Source organism: Bombus bifarius, unplaced genomic scaffold, assembly GCF_011952205.1.
Source record: "Bombus bifarius isolate JDL3187 unplaced genomic scaffold, Bbif_JDL3187 scf7180000007977, whole genome shotgun sequence".
Lineage (NCBI taxonomy): Eukaryota > Metazoa > Arthropoda > Insecta > Hymenoptera > Apidae > Bombus > Bombus bifarius.
Window position 1 is genome coordinate 491,176 of NW_022884362.1, and position 20,079 is coordinate 511,254.

Consider the following 20,079-nt stretch of genomic DNA (forward strand, 5'->3'; position numbering starts at 1 on the left):
TCCTATCTACATATTACTCGTATATTGCGCAATGTGTATGTTGCAATTAATAATTAACGTTAATAATTACCATTCGCGTAAAACTAATGTAGTTTTAGTCATTGTGAGCAGTCATAGTATTATATAACGAAGAAAATGGATGTCGAGGAAACAGGATGAAAATGAGGAGAGGAGAAAGAGGGATAACGAAGGAGAATAAGGGCGATAGGACAAACTGGTACAAGAGTTGTGGAGAAAGAACAAAAGAGGAAGAAGTTAGGAATATTAAGTGAGATGAAGAGGTATGAGAAAGGACAAAGGTAGAGCTGTCTGTGCAGGGGAATGATACAAAAGACAGTGGAAGTTGGATATAAAGTTCAGTATCGTATATACAGGTAAGGCAGCGAGGAAAGGGAAACTCGAGAACTAAATTCCAGACGACTCAAGAACCGGAGAGAGGGAACCGTAAGAATAAAAGATACGAAAGAAAGGTATAAGCTGCATGATGAATTGCCAAGAAAAAATGACGAAGCTCGATGCAGATGTCTGAAATACGAAATTCGAAATTGGTCAAAACAATAATTAGAAAACAGCCATTTCTATAATGCTTGCACCTGTTTTTTCCAGAAATTAAAGTCACACTTATAGGCTACGCAAGGAAGTATCTATTGCCATATGAATTTCGCAAAGAAAATCTCTTTTCTTTAAAGAACAAATGATTTACGTCCATAATTTTATTTGTCGTAAGAAGATAGCATTTTAAAATGCGTTTTAAAAATAATATTTTTAACGTCATAGGGTTTCTCTCTTTAACCTTTAATCTACGAAGTCGATCAGATATATTTAAACAATAGACAATATATAGACAATATAGACAATATATAGAAAACAAAAAATTAAATTTTATCAAGTGTTGATCTAATAAAATATGTTTCCTATGGCTGAAGGAAACTGTAGCACCCACTGCCCTCATTCGTAAAGCCTGGTACAAAAGAACGTAAAATAATGATAAAATAATGATAAAATAAGTCATGAAAGTGGAAAGGTTAAAAGGTTTTCCCAATATTCACTTAAACTCACCTCTTAACCGTAGTTTACAAAGATCGCTATTCCGATCGACGGGCGCGCAAGACAGACTAAACTAAACTAAAATCAAACTCGAAGCAGTCGTGTTAGCTGGTATCGGGAACAGGATCATCGAGATCTTATCCACGCGAGACTAAAGCCCTTCGTTCTGGTCCGGGAACGCGACAAGCCGTGAAATTTATCACAGGTCCCAGTAGACACTTCCGTTCGCCGTTGAAATTTCCTCGTCCCTTTCGAGGAAACCACTTTTCGAAACCACGAGACGTTCGGTTGGAAGGAGACGATGGCGAAAGAGAGAGAAAGGAAGGGGATTTCTACTTAAGATGCACAGACTCGCAGCGGAGAGGACGAAACGTCTCGCATTCGCACGCGCTGAAACTTCCGCACGAAGTCCGACGGAACATAATGAAAACCGATACCGTTGCGGCAGTATCATAAATTAAACGAGTTTTCTTATCCCCGGCACGTCTTCTTTTCAATCTCTCCCACGCGGTCGCAAGGGTTTTCTCTTCCTATTGCTTGATTCCGCGTGTCTCGTGAATAAAGATTTTATCTCGCTTCGGAATTTTCCTCGCCGCTTAGACTGCTATGCAAAATTCGTCTAGGTAACCGAACAACAGAGAGAGAGAGAGAGAGAGAGAGTCTCGTCTTTTATTTCATTTGCCTCGGTGAAAAGCTTCGTCCGTATATAACATTATGCTCTTCCTAGCGAGGCAGTTTTGGTTTCTTCTGGACGACGTTTCGCTTTTGTATAATCTTTCGGTTGTGTAAATGCGGTATAGAGGAAACGTAGAATATCCCGTAGAAATACAAAATATTCTGTAACAGGTGGGAAAAAGAAGTAAAAGATGGAAACGAAGGAAGGAGAAGTTTCTTTCTTTGCGTGAAATCTCGTTCTCAGATTTGAGTTTCTTCAATTTAAATTGGTATATTGTGTATCTTGTATAAGATAAATTTGGTTACAATTTACAATTGACGTATTGTATATTTTGTATTGTAATAATGAATGCATCGAATATTCAGTGAACTATTATTGAACTATGGCTTGAAAAGTGTAGTAATTCTTCGGATGCATGAATCATATTAAGATAGAGATTAGAGACAGTAGACTAAAAGACACTTCAAACTGCACTTTCTACGAGATAAACTGAACACTCAAGATTCCAATTACCTTGAATGTAATCTATTTTTGTAAACATCTGAATCTGTTAAATCAATGAATCAGCTAATTTTCAACATACTATAATCGTTCCCAGAAACGTAATGGAGCATGACTAAGACACTTCGCAAACATATTCCCATTGGTTTCCCCATGTAGATGTCATAAACGTTACTTCCAATATTGTACAAATCGGATTAACGCGTTTCTATAATTTTCTCTGCCCTTCCACGATACCAGAAATGACAACCTGTTTGATGTCGATTTTCCATTTTTCTAACATACAACAATCTTTAATATTTTTAAAACCCCACTTTGTTGATTAGTTGGTTGATTATTATTTACCGGGCAGTATTTAATGTACGTAAATACGAGAATGAAATACACGCTTTCTGATTTAATTTCTTTAATTAAAAAAAGTAAGTTATCTCAGTAAAAAACAAACGAAGATTCTCCTGCTGTTAATTTTTACATTTGTATCTATCATTCATCGTTCGACCATCGTGAATTTCCAGTCTTTACCACACTTGTAGATTTAAAAGGAAAATAATTGATAAGAATAAATAGAATCTTTAACTAGTCATAATTATATCTTATAATACCTTTAAAAGCTAAAGTAAATTATTCTAGCAGTCATAACCTTCTTCGCTATATTTTAGATGAAATTTATATCCCCTGCCATCAAGAACATTTTTTCCACTTATATTATTTGTCATTTCAATTTCTTAATTAAAGACCGAATGATCGAAATCACATGATTCTGGTGAATCTTTCACTGTTCAAAGGAAATCTTTCGAAATCTCCAGAAGACGACGTTTCTGAATAATAATATTGTAGAGAGCGAACGTTTCTACATAGACAGACGTGGATCTGATTAAGCGACTTCTTAGCGAAAAGTAGACATCCAAGATTCTCTTGACGCGAGCGTCGCTCGTTTCCGATAATATCCGTGATTATTTTTGAACAATTGGCTCGCATAGCGCCGAGAGTATTAAGGACAGGATCGATCCCATAAAATCCAGGCGCTGGCATACCAAGAAGACTTTGACAGCGAATAGACAACGATCCTCTCACTTTGTATTATTAAGCGGGAACCAGCCCGATTGGCTGGAAAATTCACGGGCAACTTTAATTGGCTTAGTCTGAGCAGAGATAAGGGTAAACGAGGGAGATAAGGGTCGTGGGATAATCGGGATCGTTGCACGTCTCAAGCTGCCCGGTCCTCTTGTTTCCACGCACAGTACTAGAAAGTAAAGGTTCGCTGGAAGATTAGAATTGAGGGAATTACGTGATATTTTACGGAGAACGGCGAACGTTAGTTTCACGCTGATTACGATAAAGTTAGAGATAAAGTTTGATTTATGAGAAAGTTCGGGATTTTTGATTTCTAGAAGTTTCCTTGTATCTACTTTATAATATTCACTATAGATTTATATCGATTACACTTCACATATAGCGTTATTCAATTTATAGTAAATATTTAGTCCATAGTTTATTATAAGCTATATTTAATTAATTAATATTGAATTAATTATACAGATAATTAAGTATAGAATTCTTAACTAGAAGTCTATCTCACTGATAGAATATTTAAAAAATCTGATTGTATTAACTATCTTGGAGTATTTTAAAAACTTATTTATATTGACTACGGAGTATTTAAAAAGTATTTGAATAAATATATATTCGATTTAGAAGAAATTGGCTAACTACGAAATAATTAAAGACTATTTAGACAAACGACTCTTTGATCTATAAGAAACTTTAGAACTTTCGAAAGCTTTTTCACCTATATTGATTGTAATACTTAAAGAACTACGTATCTAGGGGAACTTTGAACCAGAAAATTCTCAACTACTCGGATAGAAAGTCGAAAGAGGGAAACTGAAAATCTATAAAAAGTCGCGGACGGATACGAAGACCGTCGAAGAACGTGTTCAATCTTATTTTATGGGATAGGGGTCGGCGAGGTGTTTAGGTTTATGGATGAACGGTGGACAGACGAAGCGGATTTAACCCCGTTTAAGCGTCACAAAAACACCTTTCGCCCTGGCAAGTTCAGAGAGATTTTATCACGTCACTTTTGCGCGGTTAATCGATGGAGTTTAGCATACACATGCCTAATGCGACCGCCACGATATCGAGCAAATGTCGCCGTTTCGTTTACGACTCGTTATTCGCCGTGGCCGAGAAAAACTCGTAGAAAATTCTTTCGTCGTGAAGTGTTTCGCTCGTCCCGAAAAATGTTTGGATAAAGTTTTGATGAACGTGTATTCAAAATTGTACGACGTCTTACCACCAAGTCGTTTAAAGAAAATTGTGAAAGTGAGAACAATTTACGAAAGGTACAGGGTTCTTTTTTACAGCTTATTGCCAGGCATATAAACGTTCGTTAATTAAAAGACACAGCGGTAGTTTCGTTACTTTGAGTTTACGCGTAAACGAAAGAGACACTCGAAGGGTTACGAAGAAACAAGTATGGATTAACTTTTGCTAATGACGTTTCGTTAGGGGATAGGAAATTGACGAAAGCCTGGCCGTTACTTTTGCGAATAAAGAAGTGGATCGAATCAAATAACAAGGGGAAGAATAATTCCCTCATCTTCTCTTCTCGTGCTTCTCTTCTCTTGTTTAGTAATTCGATAAATTTAATGTCATTCGAGGAAACTATTAACGATGGGTTTACCACACTAACGAAGAATAACGTGAAATAAAAATGATGTCCTTCCAACAAAATGTTAGAATATTCTCAACAAGTCAATCTTATCGCGAAAGTATATTCGATACTGAAAAGTCCAGTAACGATTCCCATGTCCATGGACTTCCGTTGACTTCCGATCTTTCGTCCGAGTATCAACGATTCTCCTAAAATTCCACTCTCCTATGCCGCTCGTTTATCCGATTCACCGATCGATTTTCCATTCAATTCTCCATAATTCCACGCTCCATCGTACAATTTTCTAACCAACTCTCCCTTCCAATCAACCCTTCGACTAGTTCCTCGCAAAGAAAAACAAACTGGCCAGTACTTTCGAATGGCACTGATCGATAACTGATGATCGATAACATAAATCTTTAGAGATATTTCAAACGCCAAGTCTTCTAAGACGGTTACTGGGAAAAAGTATCGCATAATTCAACGTCTGAGTCGCCGGTCCTAAATGGATTAAAGTAACTTTACACGGAAATCAAGATAATATGAAAATTACTTAAGTTAAAAATGACACTCATAGATCGATTGACACACTGTGACTGTAACTATCCCTCTTTCTGTGCTTCATTCTCTATTTGTTCCACGGACCAAAAAATGCGCGTATTCTGTAAAATATATATTCTTTTAAATTTTAAATTCTTAATTGGCGACCGATGCCATTTAAAAATATCATATCTCTTTATTTCCTTTTTGTAATTTCTACTTATGGATAAAAAAAGCACACAAAACGCGTTGCTGTAATTGTTATTACATAAGAAACTATTACATTGTCGATTTAACCATAATTACTATCACGAGATATCTCAGAGATTACAAAGAGAGACTCTTACTACAGAGATTACTACAGAGAGAAAAAATGAAAAACAGCCGCAGTCAACTTGTGATTAGATCTTTTGTATAGTTTGCTTCTGCCAAGTTAACCGGGTTGATTAAGGCGAGGAGTTAAAATATCCGAAAACTGACCCACATCGTTGACCCACATTGCCTAAATTTCTCTGCGAACTCGAAATTGTGACGACGTGACGGGCCGTTAATTAGTAACTGTCCAACAGGCGTTTCAGAATCGATGAAAACAATTACGGTGGAAACGAGAGAAGGGGGATGCTTAAGTAGCTCGCGGCCATTTATCAGCTGCGGCCCCCGCACGCTTTTATGCAATCACGCGTGGCGGCGCAACTTGGAAGGTGGTGGTTCGACACGAACGCCGGCAGCTCGATGCATTAAATCAATCTCGCTCCCCCGTTTGTTCGAGGATCCATCGTGCAAAAGCGGAGGGATCGTTTTTCATTAGCGTTCGAACGGGCGTGTTCGATTCATACACGGGAGAAAAGGAGATAGAGCCACGATAAAAAGCGTTGATTATCGCAGAGAGAACCTTTTCGGCTCGTACTACTTACCAGCATCCAGTGGAACGGGTGTGTCGTTGAGCGCGATCCAATGATAAGTGAGCTTCTTCGTTTACGCTTGCACGTCGCTGCGTGAATTTATGGCGATAAATTGTCCGCCGATTTACAGACCACGTGATATCAACTTCCAGGTGAATAACATCGGGTTAGTTTGCTCTCGAGATTCTGATAATAGCCTGTGCATTCGTAAGAAGCGTGCTGTTCGAAAAGGAATTTCTTCCTGAATGTTAGCGAATGTTAGAGTCAAGAAGACTCTTTAAGCTATTGTCTTATGACATTTAGTGGTTTTGTATCATGCGAACCGAGAAGGTTTTTAACATTTTCTTTTACGATGTTTTAGCGTGTCATACGAGTTATCGTCATATATGTAATACAGCATCAGCTGTAACGTATTGAAACATTGGGATTTAAACTAAACTTCGTCAGAAATTTTGTCAAGTCGTGACTTATGTTTAATTATAAACAAAGCAACGAATTAATTTATAAATTTTTAAAAGTTCATTGATCGCTATTAATCACTATTCATCATTATTAATTGTGTAAAAAGTTTTAACAGTATTATGGTGCTGATTTTTTTCATAAGAATACCGTTTGTTATATAGACGTAGTTAAATAGAAGAATCATGGCCGAATTCTTTATTTCCCACGACGCAAGTGCATCAAAAACTAGATATCATAAATCTCCAGCCCCACAGTTGCGCAACCGGTCTTATCCTGTTCGGATATCACCGCCACGTGAGAAATATTGCAGCCTTCAAACCTGATATCACCCTGCAACCGGCAGGTAAATACTGGGTGTCTCATACAGTAGGATTCACAAAAATCGCACAAAGTAAAATTGAGTTCATTCGTACTGTTGTATACATTTATAAAATTAGTACGTTCCAATTACTTATATATAATATACCCCTCTTTTTAATATACCGTTAATACAATTTGAATACTCCATAGAGAGACATAATTCTGACGAACGATTCCATGTTAAGGTCTATAAAGTAACATTTAATGTGATCAAATATATAAACCAATAGAAACAAGATATATGAAATTTCTATAACGAGATTTTTCTTTGCACGAAAAACTGCAATTGCGTTTTTTCCATTCTACTGAAGACGATAATAAAAGACACTAATAAAAGACAGTATAACAATAAGTACACAACGTAATTTTTGAATCATGTAAACAAATGAGTAGGTAACTTTCAAGTCACGTAACGTTAGAAAAGTGATTAATAACGACGTTAAAAATTGCAGCTTGACACTTATTTGAAACACCCTATAGAATTACTGGGGCGGCTACCACTAATACGCGAAGCCACCAACCAAGATCATAAATAAAGAAGTTATCTTAACCGATACAACGTGTATATCGAGCGGAACGCATTGTCCAAAGGGGTCCCGGAGGAAGATTAGGGCGATCCTCGAGGAGAATCTAATCTGTCTACACGGACCGCCTTTTAGCGAGGCCAAGCTATTCTCCTTCACCTCGATAGTAATTTCTCGCGTCGGGAAAATGAATCTTATTCGCGTGGGAACGCGAAGTAGCGTCCCGTGTTCTTCGTCCTCCGGCGGGTGGTGGTCCGTTTTGAAAACGGCACGGAACGAACCTCCTCAGACGGGGGCCATGTAATCGAATATCAATTTTTCTCCGACGATAAAGCGGCGTTTTGATTGACGAGATAAATCGCCACCGTATCCCCTCGGTCGGAGGCTGAAAAATGATTCTGTCCGTGAAACGTTTACGACCAACGGTGATCCGTGTGCCGCATCCTGAATGCATCATACTTCTCTTCCAGTTCACGCTGACGAGGATCACGGAATTCCTTCCAAGGTCCTTTATCAACGAGAAGTTGATTTGAGATGGTGTTTTACTAGTTTTTTTTTTTCTGTTAACTCACGACAAAATTTGAATTTGATCGAATTTGAATTTATTAAAAGCGAGAAGAAGATAGCAAAATTTTCTGCTAGTTCTTTACGAGTGAAGTTTCTTGCGTTAGGTGTAAGAAAACGGAAAGGGAAATAAAGAATTTTATCACAGTTTCGTTGGAGATTTAATCTCTAGATTGGAAATAGGACTTGAAAATCTTGTTATGGCTTCATACAAGTGTGGTAGAGAATTTGGACTTAAAAAAAATGTTATGCTAATTCTTCATTCGTAGATTTAGTTTTGTAAAAAGGAATTTAGAATTTTATCTCTAGATTAACTTTTACTAATCTTCTATGGATGGATTTAACCTCTTAAGTTTATCATAAGCGAGAAGAAGAATGGAAAATTTATTTATCTCGATTCCACAGAATTACGTATAAAAGAAACTAGGATATAAAAACTATTTACAAAAACGAAATCAGATTTGTATGCAGATTTATCGTCGATGCAAGTTTTCCCGGTTCAAGATATATGTATATTTTGTCCCAGCACGATGTTTCTGACACAGGAGGAGACAAACAAGGCACGGAAAGTGTCGGTGAAGAAGAAATTTGCATGTATCGAAGATGAGGCACTCCGAGCATCATCAACGGGCAGCATCAACACATGCCACGTTGGTGTTCCCCGACGAGTGCACTGACACCTGAAAGAGGCGCGTCATCGTCTGGAGAACGAAATTTTTTAATCGATGACGTTCATCTCGAATCTCTTTACGTTACGATGCAAATATTCCAAGCACGCTTCAGTCCCCAGCGAGGCACAACAATATTTCACGAACAAAAGCCTTTTTTAATTCTTCAACGAAATCTAAATATCTCACCATGCCATTTCTTTCGTAATCCTTCGACGATATGTAGTTCCTTCTGTGTATACATCATGGTGGGGAAAGTGTTGTAACAATTGGACAAACAACTACGTTCCAGTGTAGGATTTACATTATATAATTTAATATTTCAATACGATTTATGTAACATACCATTGCGTAGCAACATATAGAATTTACATAGGTATATAAACTTTGTAACTAATTTCAATGGCATCGCCCAAAGCAATATCTTACCTGTTAAATATCTATTAAATGGAATTGTGATAAACACAATATTTAAACATTTCTGGTAAACATTTAATTTCTTCTGAGTTTTTACAAGCTTCGAACACCAATTGCAAGAAGACAGAAATAAATACCAAAAATAGAGTTTCTCGTTTTATAATAAATAATAAAATTAATGGCTTATGCATTTGTTCACACCAAAACGGAAAATTTCGGTAAAGATTGAAAATTCGTAGGCTTTCTTTTTGTGGTGCAATTATTTCACCCTTCGCGGCCTTTCATTCGCCACCACTACCTCCATAAATATTTTACGTTAGCCTTTTTCTTAACATTTCTGATGATTTGGTATACACGCGCAATTGCAAAAACATAATTTTACCATTTGAGTAGCGAGAACAGTAAATCGTGCAAAATTACCTCTGCAAAATCACAATGATTGCACACCAGCCGTTTACATCGAATCTTAAACCAACAAAGTAACCCACTTGGCCACACCATCGTTAAAATACCGACAAGAAGTAAGAGAGTTTCCTTAACCGGGCAGATCCGTTAAGGTGAAGTCGATAACAGGAGCGACGGGTCATTAATCGAGTCGCGATCGATTCAATTACCAAGGACGTTTTTGATCGTGTGCCACGTGAAGGAAGTTTCGAAAGTGAGTATCGGAGCGCGCCGCGGCGATTCAGGTCGTGTCGAGGCGGGAGACTAAGTTAATTACCAGAATTAATGTGGACCGTCGGCGTTAATCCAGGCACGGCACGCGAGCCAATCAAGAGAGGGGCCAGATAAGAATTAAACGGTATCGAACGTAGACGCCTCGTTAGTCCGACCGTGTTGAGCATAAATTTTCAATGGATAAACTGGTTCGTTTCGCGCCGATCTACGTACGATCGAATCCGTATCGTCAGCCTGTCCCTCGAACCACGCGTATTTCAATTGAAATCTCGGTTATTCATCGATATTATTGCGCGCTGAACGAGCGTGCGCGTGACACGCATACGTTGCGCTTTTCCATCGTCCTTCTACCATTTCACCAAACCACGTGTGTGCACGATTTTATCTGTTCCTATGACTCCTAGTTGCCCGTGTAATATCAATATTCGACGTTTCTGTGAATATCTTGCTATATTTTCTGTTTACGTATGGCATTCATTGGTTGAATATTTAGCATTCGTATATCTTGTTATTTTCAGTAAGTTTTATCGATATCTTTCTTTATGTTGAAAGAGAAATTCTATATTTGAATATTTCAGGAAAGAATTTTCATTTTTATTGGAAATTATTCCATTTCAAATATTTGTCTTGGCGAACAATGATATGATATAGCGGAGTATCGCAGAATTATTTTACATTCGTTAAAAACCGTAAACGGTAAAACAATCCAATTTGAGATATGAAAAAATAGCTCATACTTCGAAGCAGCATGATTTATAAATTGTCAGTTATTAAAATTGCAGCATCGTGTATAATGTACAGATTAATCTAATTTGACCTAAGTATCCGAGGTAAATAACAAAACAATCTTTATGTTTCATCAGATTAAATTAAGTTTTGTACGAATTTGTTTCAAAGTCGATGGCAAGCATGTTTGGCGCGATTAAACGATAGTCAATAGTTAGGCAAACGTATTACCAGCAAGATAATAACGGTGATCGGTTAATCGATCGTTGGTCTCGAACACTATAATTTTCTGTTTTTTTTTTTCTTCTTCAATGGCGAAGTCTACGCGTTCACCGTCGAACGCCCTAGGTGGTCGATTGGCTAATCATAATGATCGTAGGATGAATAATGACTTCCCAGTTTCAATCGGAAACCTCTACCAAGTATTACGACTTGATCAATTTCCACAGAGAATTATAGCCTCCGAATATTTTGAAACTTTCCCGTTCAATCTCTTTAATGATCGCTTGTATGATTGCGAGTAAACGCTCGACTTCATTTACGTAATCTTAATGATTTCTTTGTAGCCCAATAGTCGTCGAACTTTGAACGTTTGAATTTTACTATATCTCTTTTAGCTGTGCACAATTAGCTGTGCAGACATGGACATAATGGACATAATAATAGATTATCTATTATACATTCATTTACTATTATTATTTTCTTTAGACTCTAAATCTCAGAATTTTTCTAATTATCACTTTTCAAAAGGAAATAACATTTAACAGGAGCTTGTGATTTATTTGCATCATTTGGCTATGATTCTAATTTTGTTCTTTAAAGAATTTTCTATTTTATATGTTTAATAACTAAACAAAGTTCCTACATTTTTAAAAACTACATCTATTTATACAATTTACAGTGGCAGTACAGTTATTCATAGTATAGCAACTGTGAAATAATAACAGCAAAACATTGTTTCACCGTTCTCGAAAGAAATACTTTCCTATTTTCTAGAAAATTTGGAATAAACCGTCCTCCTTTTTCATTGGAAACGAAGTAAAAACGAAATTCTGAAAATACTATTCCACGAGTGATTTATTGGTTCAAACAACTATGAGCAGAATTTCTTTCGAAAACCTTAACGAACTCAAGGTTGAAGGCTATTCGAAATCTAATCGCGCCGACTAATAACAAGCCGGTAAACACAACGTCATGATCGTAAAATCAATGAGGCAAGGGTATCTTTGCCTCGCAGTGTACTAATCTCGAAGCGTACGAGTTCATTTTCTAGAGGCCTGAGGCGCCTATCGTTAACCTTTAATTACAGGGCGGTCTAGGCGTCTGAATTTATCGCTAATAACGCGCGCCAAGCATTACACTCGGTTCCACGTGACATTTCTGTTACAAACGCTCGTCTTCATCGTTCTTATCAAACGTCAAATCTAACAGCTTTTGGAACAATTTTTTAATAATTATGTTTTTATAACGATATTAAGACAGTTTAAATTGTAAACAAAGTCGGCAGTTGAACAAACGTTGAGCATCTTCCCAAACGTTTTCAAAAGAAAGACTCCGACGTTTTTTCATCTCCGACAGATATAAATAAATGTAGCGACTCAGAGAGGCGACTCAATATACAATAATTACCGTTCGTCAATCGAATAATTACCATTGTCTATCGAAGAATCATCATTTTGTCAACCGAAGAATTTCATATCCGTCAGTCTGTCAGTCAATCGTCGATATCGAAATCGAGTAAGATTTGAATAAATCATTACATAGTGTTAATTTACTTTCGAACAACTTTAATTCTCTCCCGTGCCAGTATTCCCGCACATAGCAGGTTAGCCGAAAGTGGAGCTTATTGCCAGTTGCATTAAACGTCGATTAACGCTACCTTCTCATCGGCAACTGAATAGAACGTAACAGTAACACTATGAGAGTGTCACGTAAACTTGAGGGTTGGGTGATAAAATAAAAATAGTCGAGTCGTAACACAACTATTAATTTTGTTTTAATTAAACTTTATTACAAATTCAGCAATCAAACCGGAATACACACTGAATTAACATAAATCACAATTCACTCCAGCCACGTTATGTAAAACTTAGTTACACCGATACGTTAAGTACGCGACTGTTATAAGGGTAGAGACAGGTAAAGATATGTCGACTGTTCTAAGGATACGGAATAAGTGAGTTTTACTGGCGATACTGTGTCTGAGGAAAACTAGGGGTGAGTGTGTCTAAGGACACGGGACTATCGGATTTGTTGATGAAAATTTTGGTTAAGGAAGCGAGGGCAGTAGATACCGCCTCCGATTGGATAATAAGACGGTTGGTGGACTAGGAGGGGTTTTGGCCGCCCTTGTGAGAAAGTTGCTAACGGAACATACCAGACGTTAACCTATGTTAACAATAAACGTGAAAGGAAACCTAAGACAAGAGATACTCGCTTGGTCTGAAGGACCTTAACTATGAAAATTCCAAGACCCCCGGTGAGTACTTAGGACTATTGAGGGTACGCGCCAAGGATGTGCAGACATCTGGACGCCATCCTGCCCGCGGTGTCTGATATGAATTGACGTTACAAGAGCGAGGATCTGCATCAGCATAAACTTATACATTATACTTATACTTATACTTTATTTATTTCAATATATTTTTCTATTACAAATTCATCCACTCGTTCTTCTATCAGTCAACCTCGACACAACCGATCAACTTTAAATAATGTAATTTTACGTAAATAACTTTTAATAGTCACAAACGAAATATAATGTATAATTTTATCTAAACAGCCAAATCGTATAAACCAAGACACTGGTTAACCAGTCCCAATTAATCTTCACATGTACGATTAATTGATTGAAATGAGCGAGGTAGATTTTTATTAGTTAGAGTTTACATGTTTTTCTTTGCTTTTTTTAAATTTTCACGACACTACGATATTATGCTGTTCTGAATCAATACTACTTTCTTTCCAATCACAATGCATTCTTGAAGCCTTCGCACGTCTAAATACATTCTTGTCACGTAAAACCAAATTTCCATATGGCATTACATACTCTCAAATTTCTACATGCAATACGGACTGCTCTTCATTATAAACACAGTAGAACTCCGTTTACATGAACCTGTCGGAGACACGTTGGTTCATGTAACCAGGTCGTTCGTATAATAGAGGTCCGCCTATTTCTCCCCACCACCTATAATTTTTCCTTCAGTTAACAGTTCATGTTCATGTAAGAGGATCCTAAGAAATATTTGCTCCTAAATACATAATAATGTTGCACACGTGTATTTCGTATCGACTGCGAAGCAGGAGGGTTTGTTACATAATGCGTATCAGTGCCTTACAGTTTTACATCTTATCGTTAGATGTTTGGCGGTAATTCGGATAATAGGAGCTTAGCTAAAGTTCAATTAATCAGGCACTCCTGAGATTTCGTTCGTAGAAACGGAATTCGTTTGCGTAACATACTCCGCCATACTTTAGCATAAAAATTATTACTTATTCTAACGCTGTCACGCTCATACATACAAATAGAAATGCACAATCATATACATGCAATAGAAAAAAAGGGGGGGGGGCATACGCTTGATCCATCATATATTTAAGTTCGAGTTTCTCGGGATAGTATAATGCAGTGCCGCAGACAGATCGTCGTATAGGACCATCGAAATGCATACAATGTAGCGACCAGCGTATAGTTCCAGAAACGTCGATTCGCCTTCGGTCCGTTTTTTTTCACATACACAAGGAAGGTGTATAGGCGATCATAGGCGCGAACGGTGGCGTGACCCGAGCGTAGTGGGGGGTCGTCTCCGAGAGAAGACAAAAAAGATCGAAGGGCTGGCAGTACCATTTTGAGGAGTCGGAGAGTGCAAATCAAGAAGCGACAGTGTTGCCAGTGTTGTCGTGAGAGTGTGGTCCGCGTGAGAGAGATAGAGGGAGTGAGTTGGATCCGTTGTGACGAGAGTTACAAATTGACTATTGCGTTGTCTAGACCATAATACGTTATTGTGATTAATCAATATCTGTACAATTCATTCATCGTAAATAAATCACCATTATAATATTATATTTACGATACTACATACATTATATAATTTTTCAACTACTAATTTCACAAAACAAAGCACCATCGATCTAAAGAAATACCAAATATGCAAACAAAACACAATCACAAACTCACGGTTGTTTCGATGAAAATATACCTGATAACGGTAACACGAGTGTCGCGAAATATAGATCATTCAGCTTCCTGGAAAAATCAGCGTAACGAAATTCAGAACGAGACCCTACGTGCGATGAAAAAGCGAACTCAAACTCGTTATAAAAGTTCCACCTTGCACGATAATCCCAGAAAGTGAGTGTCCGTTTTTAGGTGGTGGTACGATAACAATTAAATTGCGCTGCCCTCGTTCGCTGCGAAGAGACGGAACGTCTCTTTATTTCGACGAGGTGACATAGGAAACCATGCACCACTTTTTTCTTCTATTATCGCGCGATCGACGCGACGGTTTTTCACCGACCAAAACAAGCGACGGTATTTCAAAGAGTGTGAATAGTTTCAGATTACATACATTTCTCAGTGATTAATATCGGTTAAATATTATATTAAATCCTCCGAGTATCGTGAAAGTCAATTACCTTCTTTGAAAATACAGATATTGAAATTAACCCTTTTCTAACCAATGCTGCCAAATTCAAGACAATATTGTATCGAATCTAATAATACCGAACTGAGTTTTGCAAATATGACAATTTAGCGATATCAAGTCGTCGATTTGTTTCTTCGCGAATGAACAACAAGAATTTATTTTAAGGAATAAAAACTTTAACCGGAATTTTATATATTGTTTCAGATATGCCTGTTAGGCCTTGTGGTCAGCGACAACAGCACGATCGGCGACTCCATCATCGAGGACGTATCAGAGGTTTCAGAAGCTAACAGCAACCTCGACACAGACTCAGGAGACCAGGTAAGTCAATTACAAACACTATTCCCCAAAACCAATCTCCAAACCCTGTAACATTATCTCTTCGTCATCTAACTTCATCCCCTTACGAGAAAGTTTGAATCTTAATAAATTCAAGTACCTAATTTCCCTCGTCCCCCTTAACCTTAAACGTCCCCCTAAACATTGATACACGTGTATTTCCGAGTGCACATATACACATGTATATTTCAATCCTTTTCTATTCTTGTACTTGTGGATTCGCGAAAGAATACGAGAGGAAAGGGCGTCGCCGGGGCTGCTGGAAAAATAAAAGCCTTTATTCATGCCAGCCAGCCGGAAATAGGTCGCTGAGACCGTTACACCTATGCTGAATACCATCGTCAACCTTTCACCTGTCTCTTTGCTAACATTTTATATTTCCTGTATTTTTTCCTTCTCTCTTTTTCCTTCTGGCTTTCCCCCGACGCGAAACACTGTGCACATCGGTGTAAAGTCTTTTACGCCTGGCCTCCGCCTCCTCGTTGGCCTTTCGCGCTCTGTTTGGCCGACAGTTCGTCAACCAAGGCTTCCGGCGTCTTGCATGGCCTCGACTAATCTCAAGATGACGTTAGAGGACACACTCTTCTTGTGTCTACCCCTTTTTCCGGGACGCAGACGCCAAACGACACGGAAACCAGCCCCGTGATTCGCGCGCGAATTCCTCTTCGCATGCACGTTCACCCTTACCTTACCGGCTCTCTCATTCCCCTTTTCTCTGCTGTCTACTTTACATAATTTTGCCTTAAATCTCGCATATACAGCGTGTTTCCTTGCAAGTCATGCAGACTGAAGAAGCGGATAAATTTACATGAAAAAATCAAAGTCGAAAGTGTAGAGTAACATTTTCTTATATAGATAGCGTTATTTCGAATAAACTGATGTTAAAAATTTGTGGTGTACATGTTCGCGTTCACTCGCATGTGATCTCTCTTACATCTACATCTAACAGACATTATTCTGATGTTCATTTTGCTGAAGAGACTTTTTTTATTAAGAATTATTGGAAATGGCTTCTGCCTCTTACTCTATTATACTCCAGTGAATGTTTCCTAGAGTACATATTTTCATTTTGCAAGTGTTCAACTAGAGACAAATTTTCTCCTTCAGCTATTTTATACTCGTATTTTTCTCACGATACGCCAGAGACTTGGCATGGTTGTATAAGTAAAAATCCACCATAGTAAAAATATCGTATAGCGATGATAGTGTGTATAAAAAATACAAATTCATAAACCTAATCTACGATCAAATATGTATACGCGTACTCCTTGAACCTATCTTTTTAAATCGATTTATTAAGAAATGAAACTTCCTACCAAACTTATCGCTCTACATTTCCACATACACTGTTTACTGATTTATATTTAATAGATTGGACCCTCCTCTGATCATTCGACCATCTATTACATTTTTCGAATCTTTCCTTACTTTTCTGTTTTTTTCTTCTTAACCGATCTACCTTCCATTTTTCCAACAAATCGCATTAATCGCGACCTTTGTAGTTCCTTTCGATCGATGTCCTCGTTTCTCTCCTTCCTCCAACGAATGTGTATTTGTGTACAGAATTTGTACAATTACTGCTTTTTCAAAGAGAGTAGCGGAAGACGCTGTGGCGCGTTTTTGCTGGACCGATCGCGACACCTTCGCGACACGACGTTTCGCGGCAACCGCCGTCAGTCTTTTTGCCAACGGTTCACCTCCTCTTGGAATTTCCACTTTCCTTGAGAGCTTCGAGAATACAAGCAGGATAGAGAAGCAACGGTAGCCTAGTTTTCGGTTCGTGGCAAAGCGAGACACGAACTGGCACGATGCGCCGCAGTCGATACACGTGTAACGCTTCTTCATATTTCCCTCTTGGACGCGGAAACGCGGTTTGAATATCGGTCGAGTCGAACTTCCGTCCGATCGATGGTTTTCCATTGCCTCTCCGAATTCTACCGCAGGCTCCAGTTTCCAGATTCAAAACAATGGTATCTTATTTTGTTGTTCCGCTTTTTTTATTAAATTGTTTCATAAATTTTATCCTGTTGTCTCACTCTTTGAGCTACATTGTTTCTTAAGTTTAGTTTCTTCCTGTTTAATCTTTGATTACTCTTTCCTTTTGACAAGAAGATTGACAAGATGATCAATCAAAAGTCCAAATTAACATCACTCGAGACATTTTATGTTTTATTCGTTTCATAAAAAGATAGTATAACAGTATCTATTAAATGAAAAGTTAATTCGGACGATTATTGACAAGGTTCGAACGTAAGTTCATTTTTCATACTAAAGATACATTCGAGATTCTTGATCAAATTCAAAGTGATGGAAATTCTATATTTTATGAGCGGGAAATCTAGCATCCAACCAAAGAAAGTTAATAAAGAAGAAAGAAGTATACATTAATGATCGAACTCGTAATTTTACATCAAAATTGTTATAATAAAATTTATATAATAATCTAATATTATCTTTTTCTGTTTCCTGGTATATTTTTCTAAAGAACATTTTAACCGTGATCAACTTCCTCTTTGCGGTCTTGCTTTTCCACTTTATAAAAAACTTGATATCTTTCAAACTCTAAATCTGATCCTTAAACAAACGAGAAGAAAGGCGAACTTATTTTTTTAAGAAGATCTTGCCGTTTCATCTTTCATAATCTGCAAACCATACGAAAGGTTTCGAGGACTTGTGAACTCTATAATCCCGGAAAAAATGATCACGTCACATTTACCACGTGTTGCCACGAGCGTGGACGCATCAGCAAACATGAAAGTTAAACGTGCCAACGTTCAATCTCGCGTCGAATATACTTAAATTAAGAGAATCCCTTCGCTTCCTTTGCAGCTTCCTATCCTCTCGTCGTTGTCGAGAAATTCTAGAATTTCGAAAACGTTTTCACACGTAATTTCACATCTTCACCAGCGACGAAAAAATACAGGGAAAATTCGTAATGTTCAACTTCGCGATGCTTTCATCCCGTTAACTTTGCCGCGTTGTTCCCGCCGTGACGTCGGCGACGCAGATTTTTCTCCGGAAGCCACGTCGGTTACGACTTTTGCTGCGGCAAAATGGAGGGAGTGTGAAAACATGCAACTGTAATCGCGACTTGCAAATGTAATCAATTTCTCGAAAGTTAAGATCACGCATAATGTAACGGATCTTAATTTATTTATTGCTAGTTAGGGAACAACTATTTGTGTAAGCTAAATATAGTATAGATAAGCCTATACGATCATCTACTAATGTATGTTCATTTGTTGTTATTATCTTTTGATAAACTATTGACCAATTTTGAAAAGGAAATATTATTTGATAGAACGTTTATTCGAAACAACCACAGGATCGCTATTATCGATAATCCTATTACACAAACAAATGAAACAGAAGCGAAGAAATTCTCTAGACTTAATAATGTATCATAAATTGACGCGTTATTCGTACGATACTATCGTAAAGGTTGACTGAACGGATAAATTATTATTATATTACACAATTACACAAAATTATATTATACAAAAGATCTAGTGACAGTATGATATCTAAATCATCTAGTATATTCCTACAGTAATGTGTAAATAGAGCAAAAACATTGTTATCTCGCTAAACAAAGCCTACCCTCAGAGATATACATTTCCAACAACTGCATATCATTTAAAGGATTAATTTTACAACATTTCCAACCTGTTCGTGATGAAGATAATCGAGTCGTAAGATTAGAAATTTCCTTAAACGCGGGTAATTCTTGGGTCGACTACTGTATCATACACGGAACGCCACGCCGCCAGTTTCCATTTACACGGTAAACAACGTTTTTCAACGGCATTATCTTCACGCCATTAATTACGATTACCGGAGTCGTGCGTTAATTAAATACGCTCGTGTGAAACAATTGCAGAGAGAGAATGAAGTTATGCATAGTAAAAGTTTAGACGTACTAAAAACAGAGCGAGTGAGAGAGAAGGAGAGAGATTGTACTCTCGCCATCCGTATGTAGGTCGATCCAACAATTTTCATCCCTTGGCTGAGAAAGTTTCGACCCTTTAACCGGCCCGCCGCTCCACCAATTTTCGATTCGTTGGAAAAATGAATTAAAACTTCCTGGCCCACTCTTGTACATCCTCTCTTCTTTTTCTCTGCTTCTACGTAAAAAGAAAAAGAAAAAAAGATAAAATAAAAGAAATTCTCGTCAGAAAGTTCGAGTCGATCGAGTCGACTTAAACGTCGGGGCCATACATCAATTATAATATAGAGAAAAAGGAAGAAGAGGAAAAAAGCAGGGTAAAATGAAGAAAAAAAATTAAAAAGCTAAGCGATGAAAAAATGTAGAGAAGATAAATAACAGATTATAAACGATGTTATATGTACCGCAATTCCATTTATTCCAT

The 20,079-nt window shown here is 37.6% G+C and overlaps 1 protein-coding gene across 1 annotated transcript in view; it reads left to right on the forward strand.

The window, feature by feature from the left end:
* LOC117204053 (protein madd-4-like) overlaps positions 1 to 20,079 on the forward strand; it is a 252,796-nt gene that overhangs the window by 129,684 nt on the left and 103,033 nt on the right. Inside the window, exon 3 of the mRNA XM_033441053.1 lies at positions 15,575 to 15,691. Within this exon, the coding sequence (XP_033296944.1) occupies positions 15,575 to 15,691 (117 nt within the window). The remainder of the gene's footprint in view (positions 1 to 15,574; positions 15,692 to 20,079) is intronic.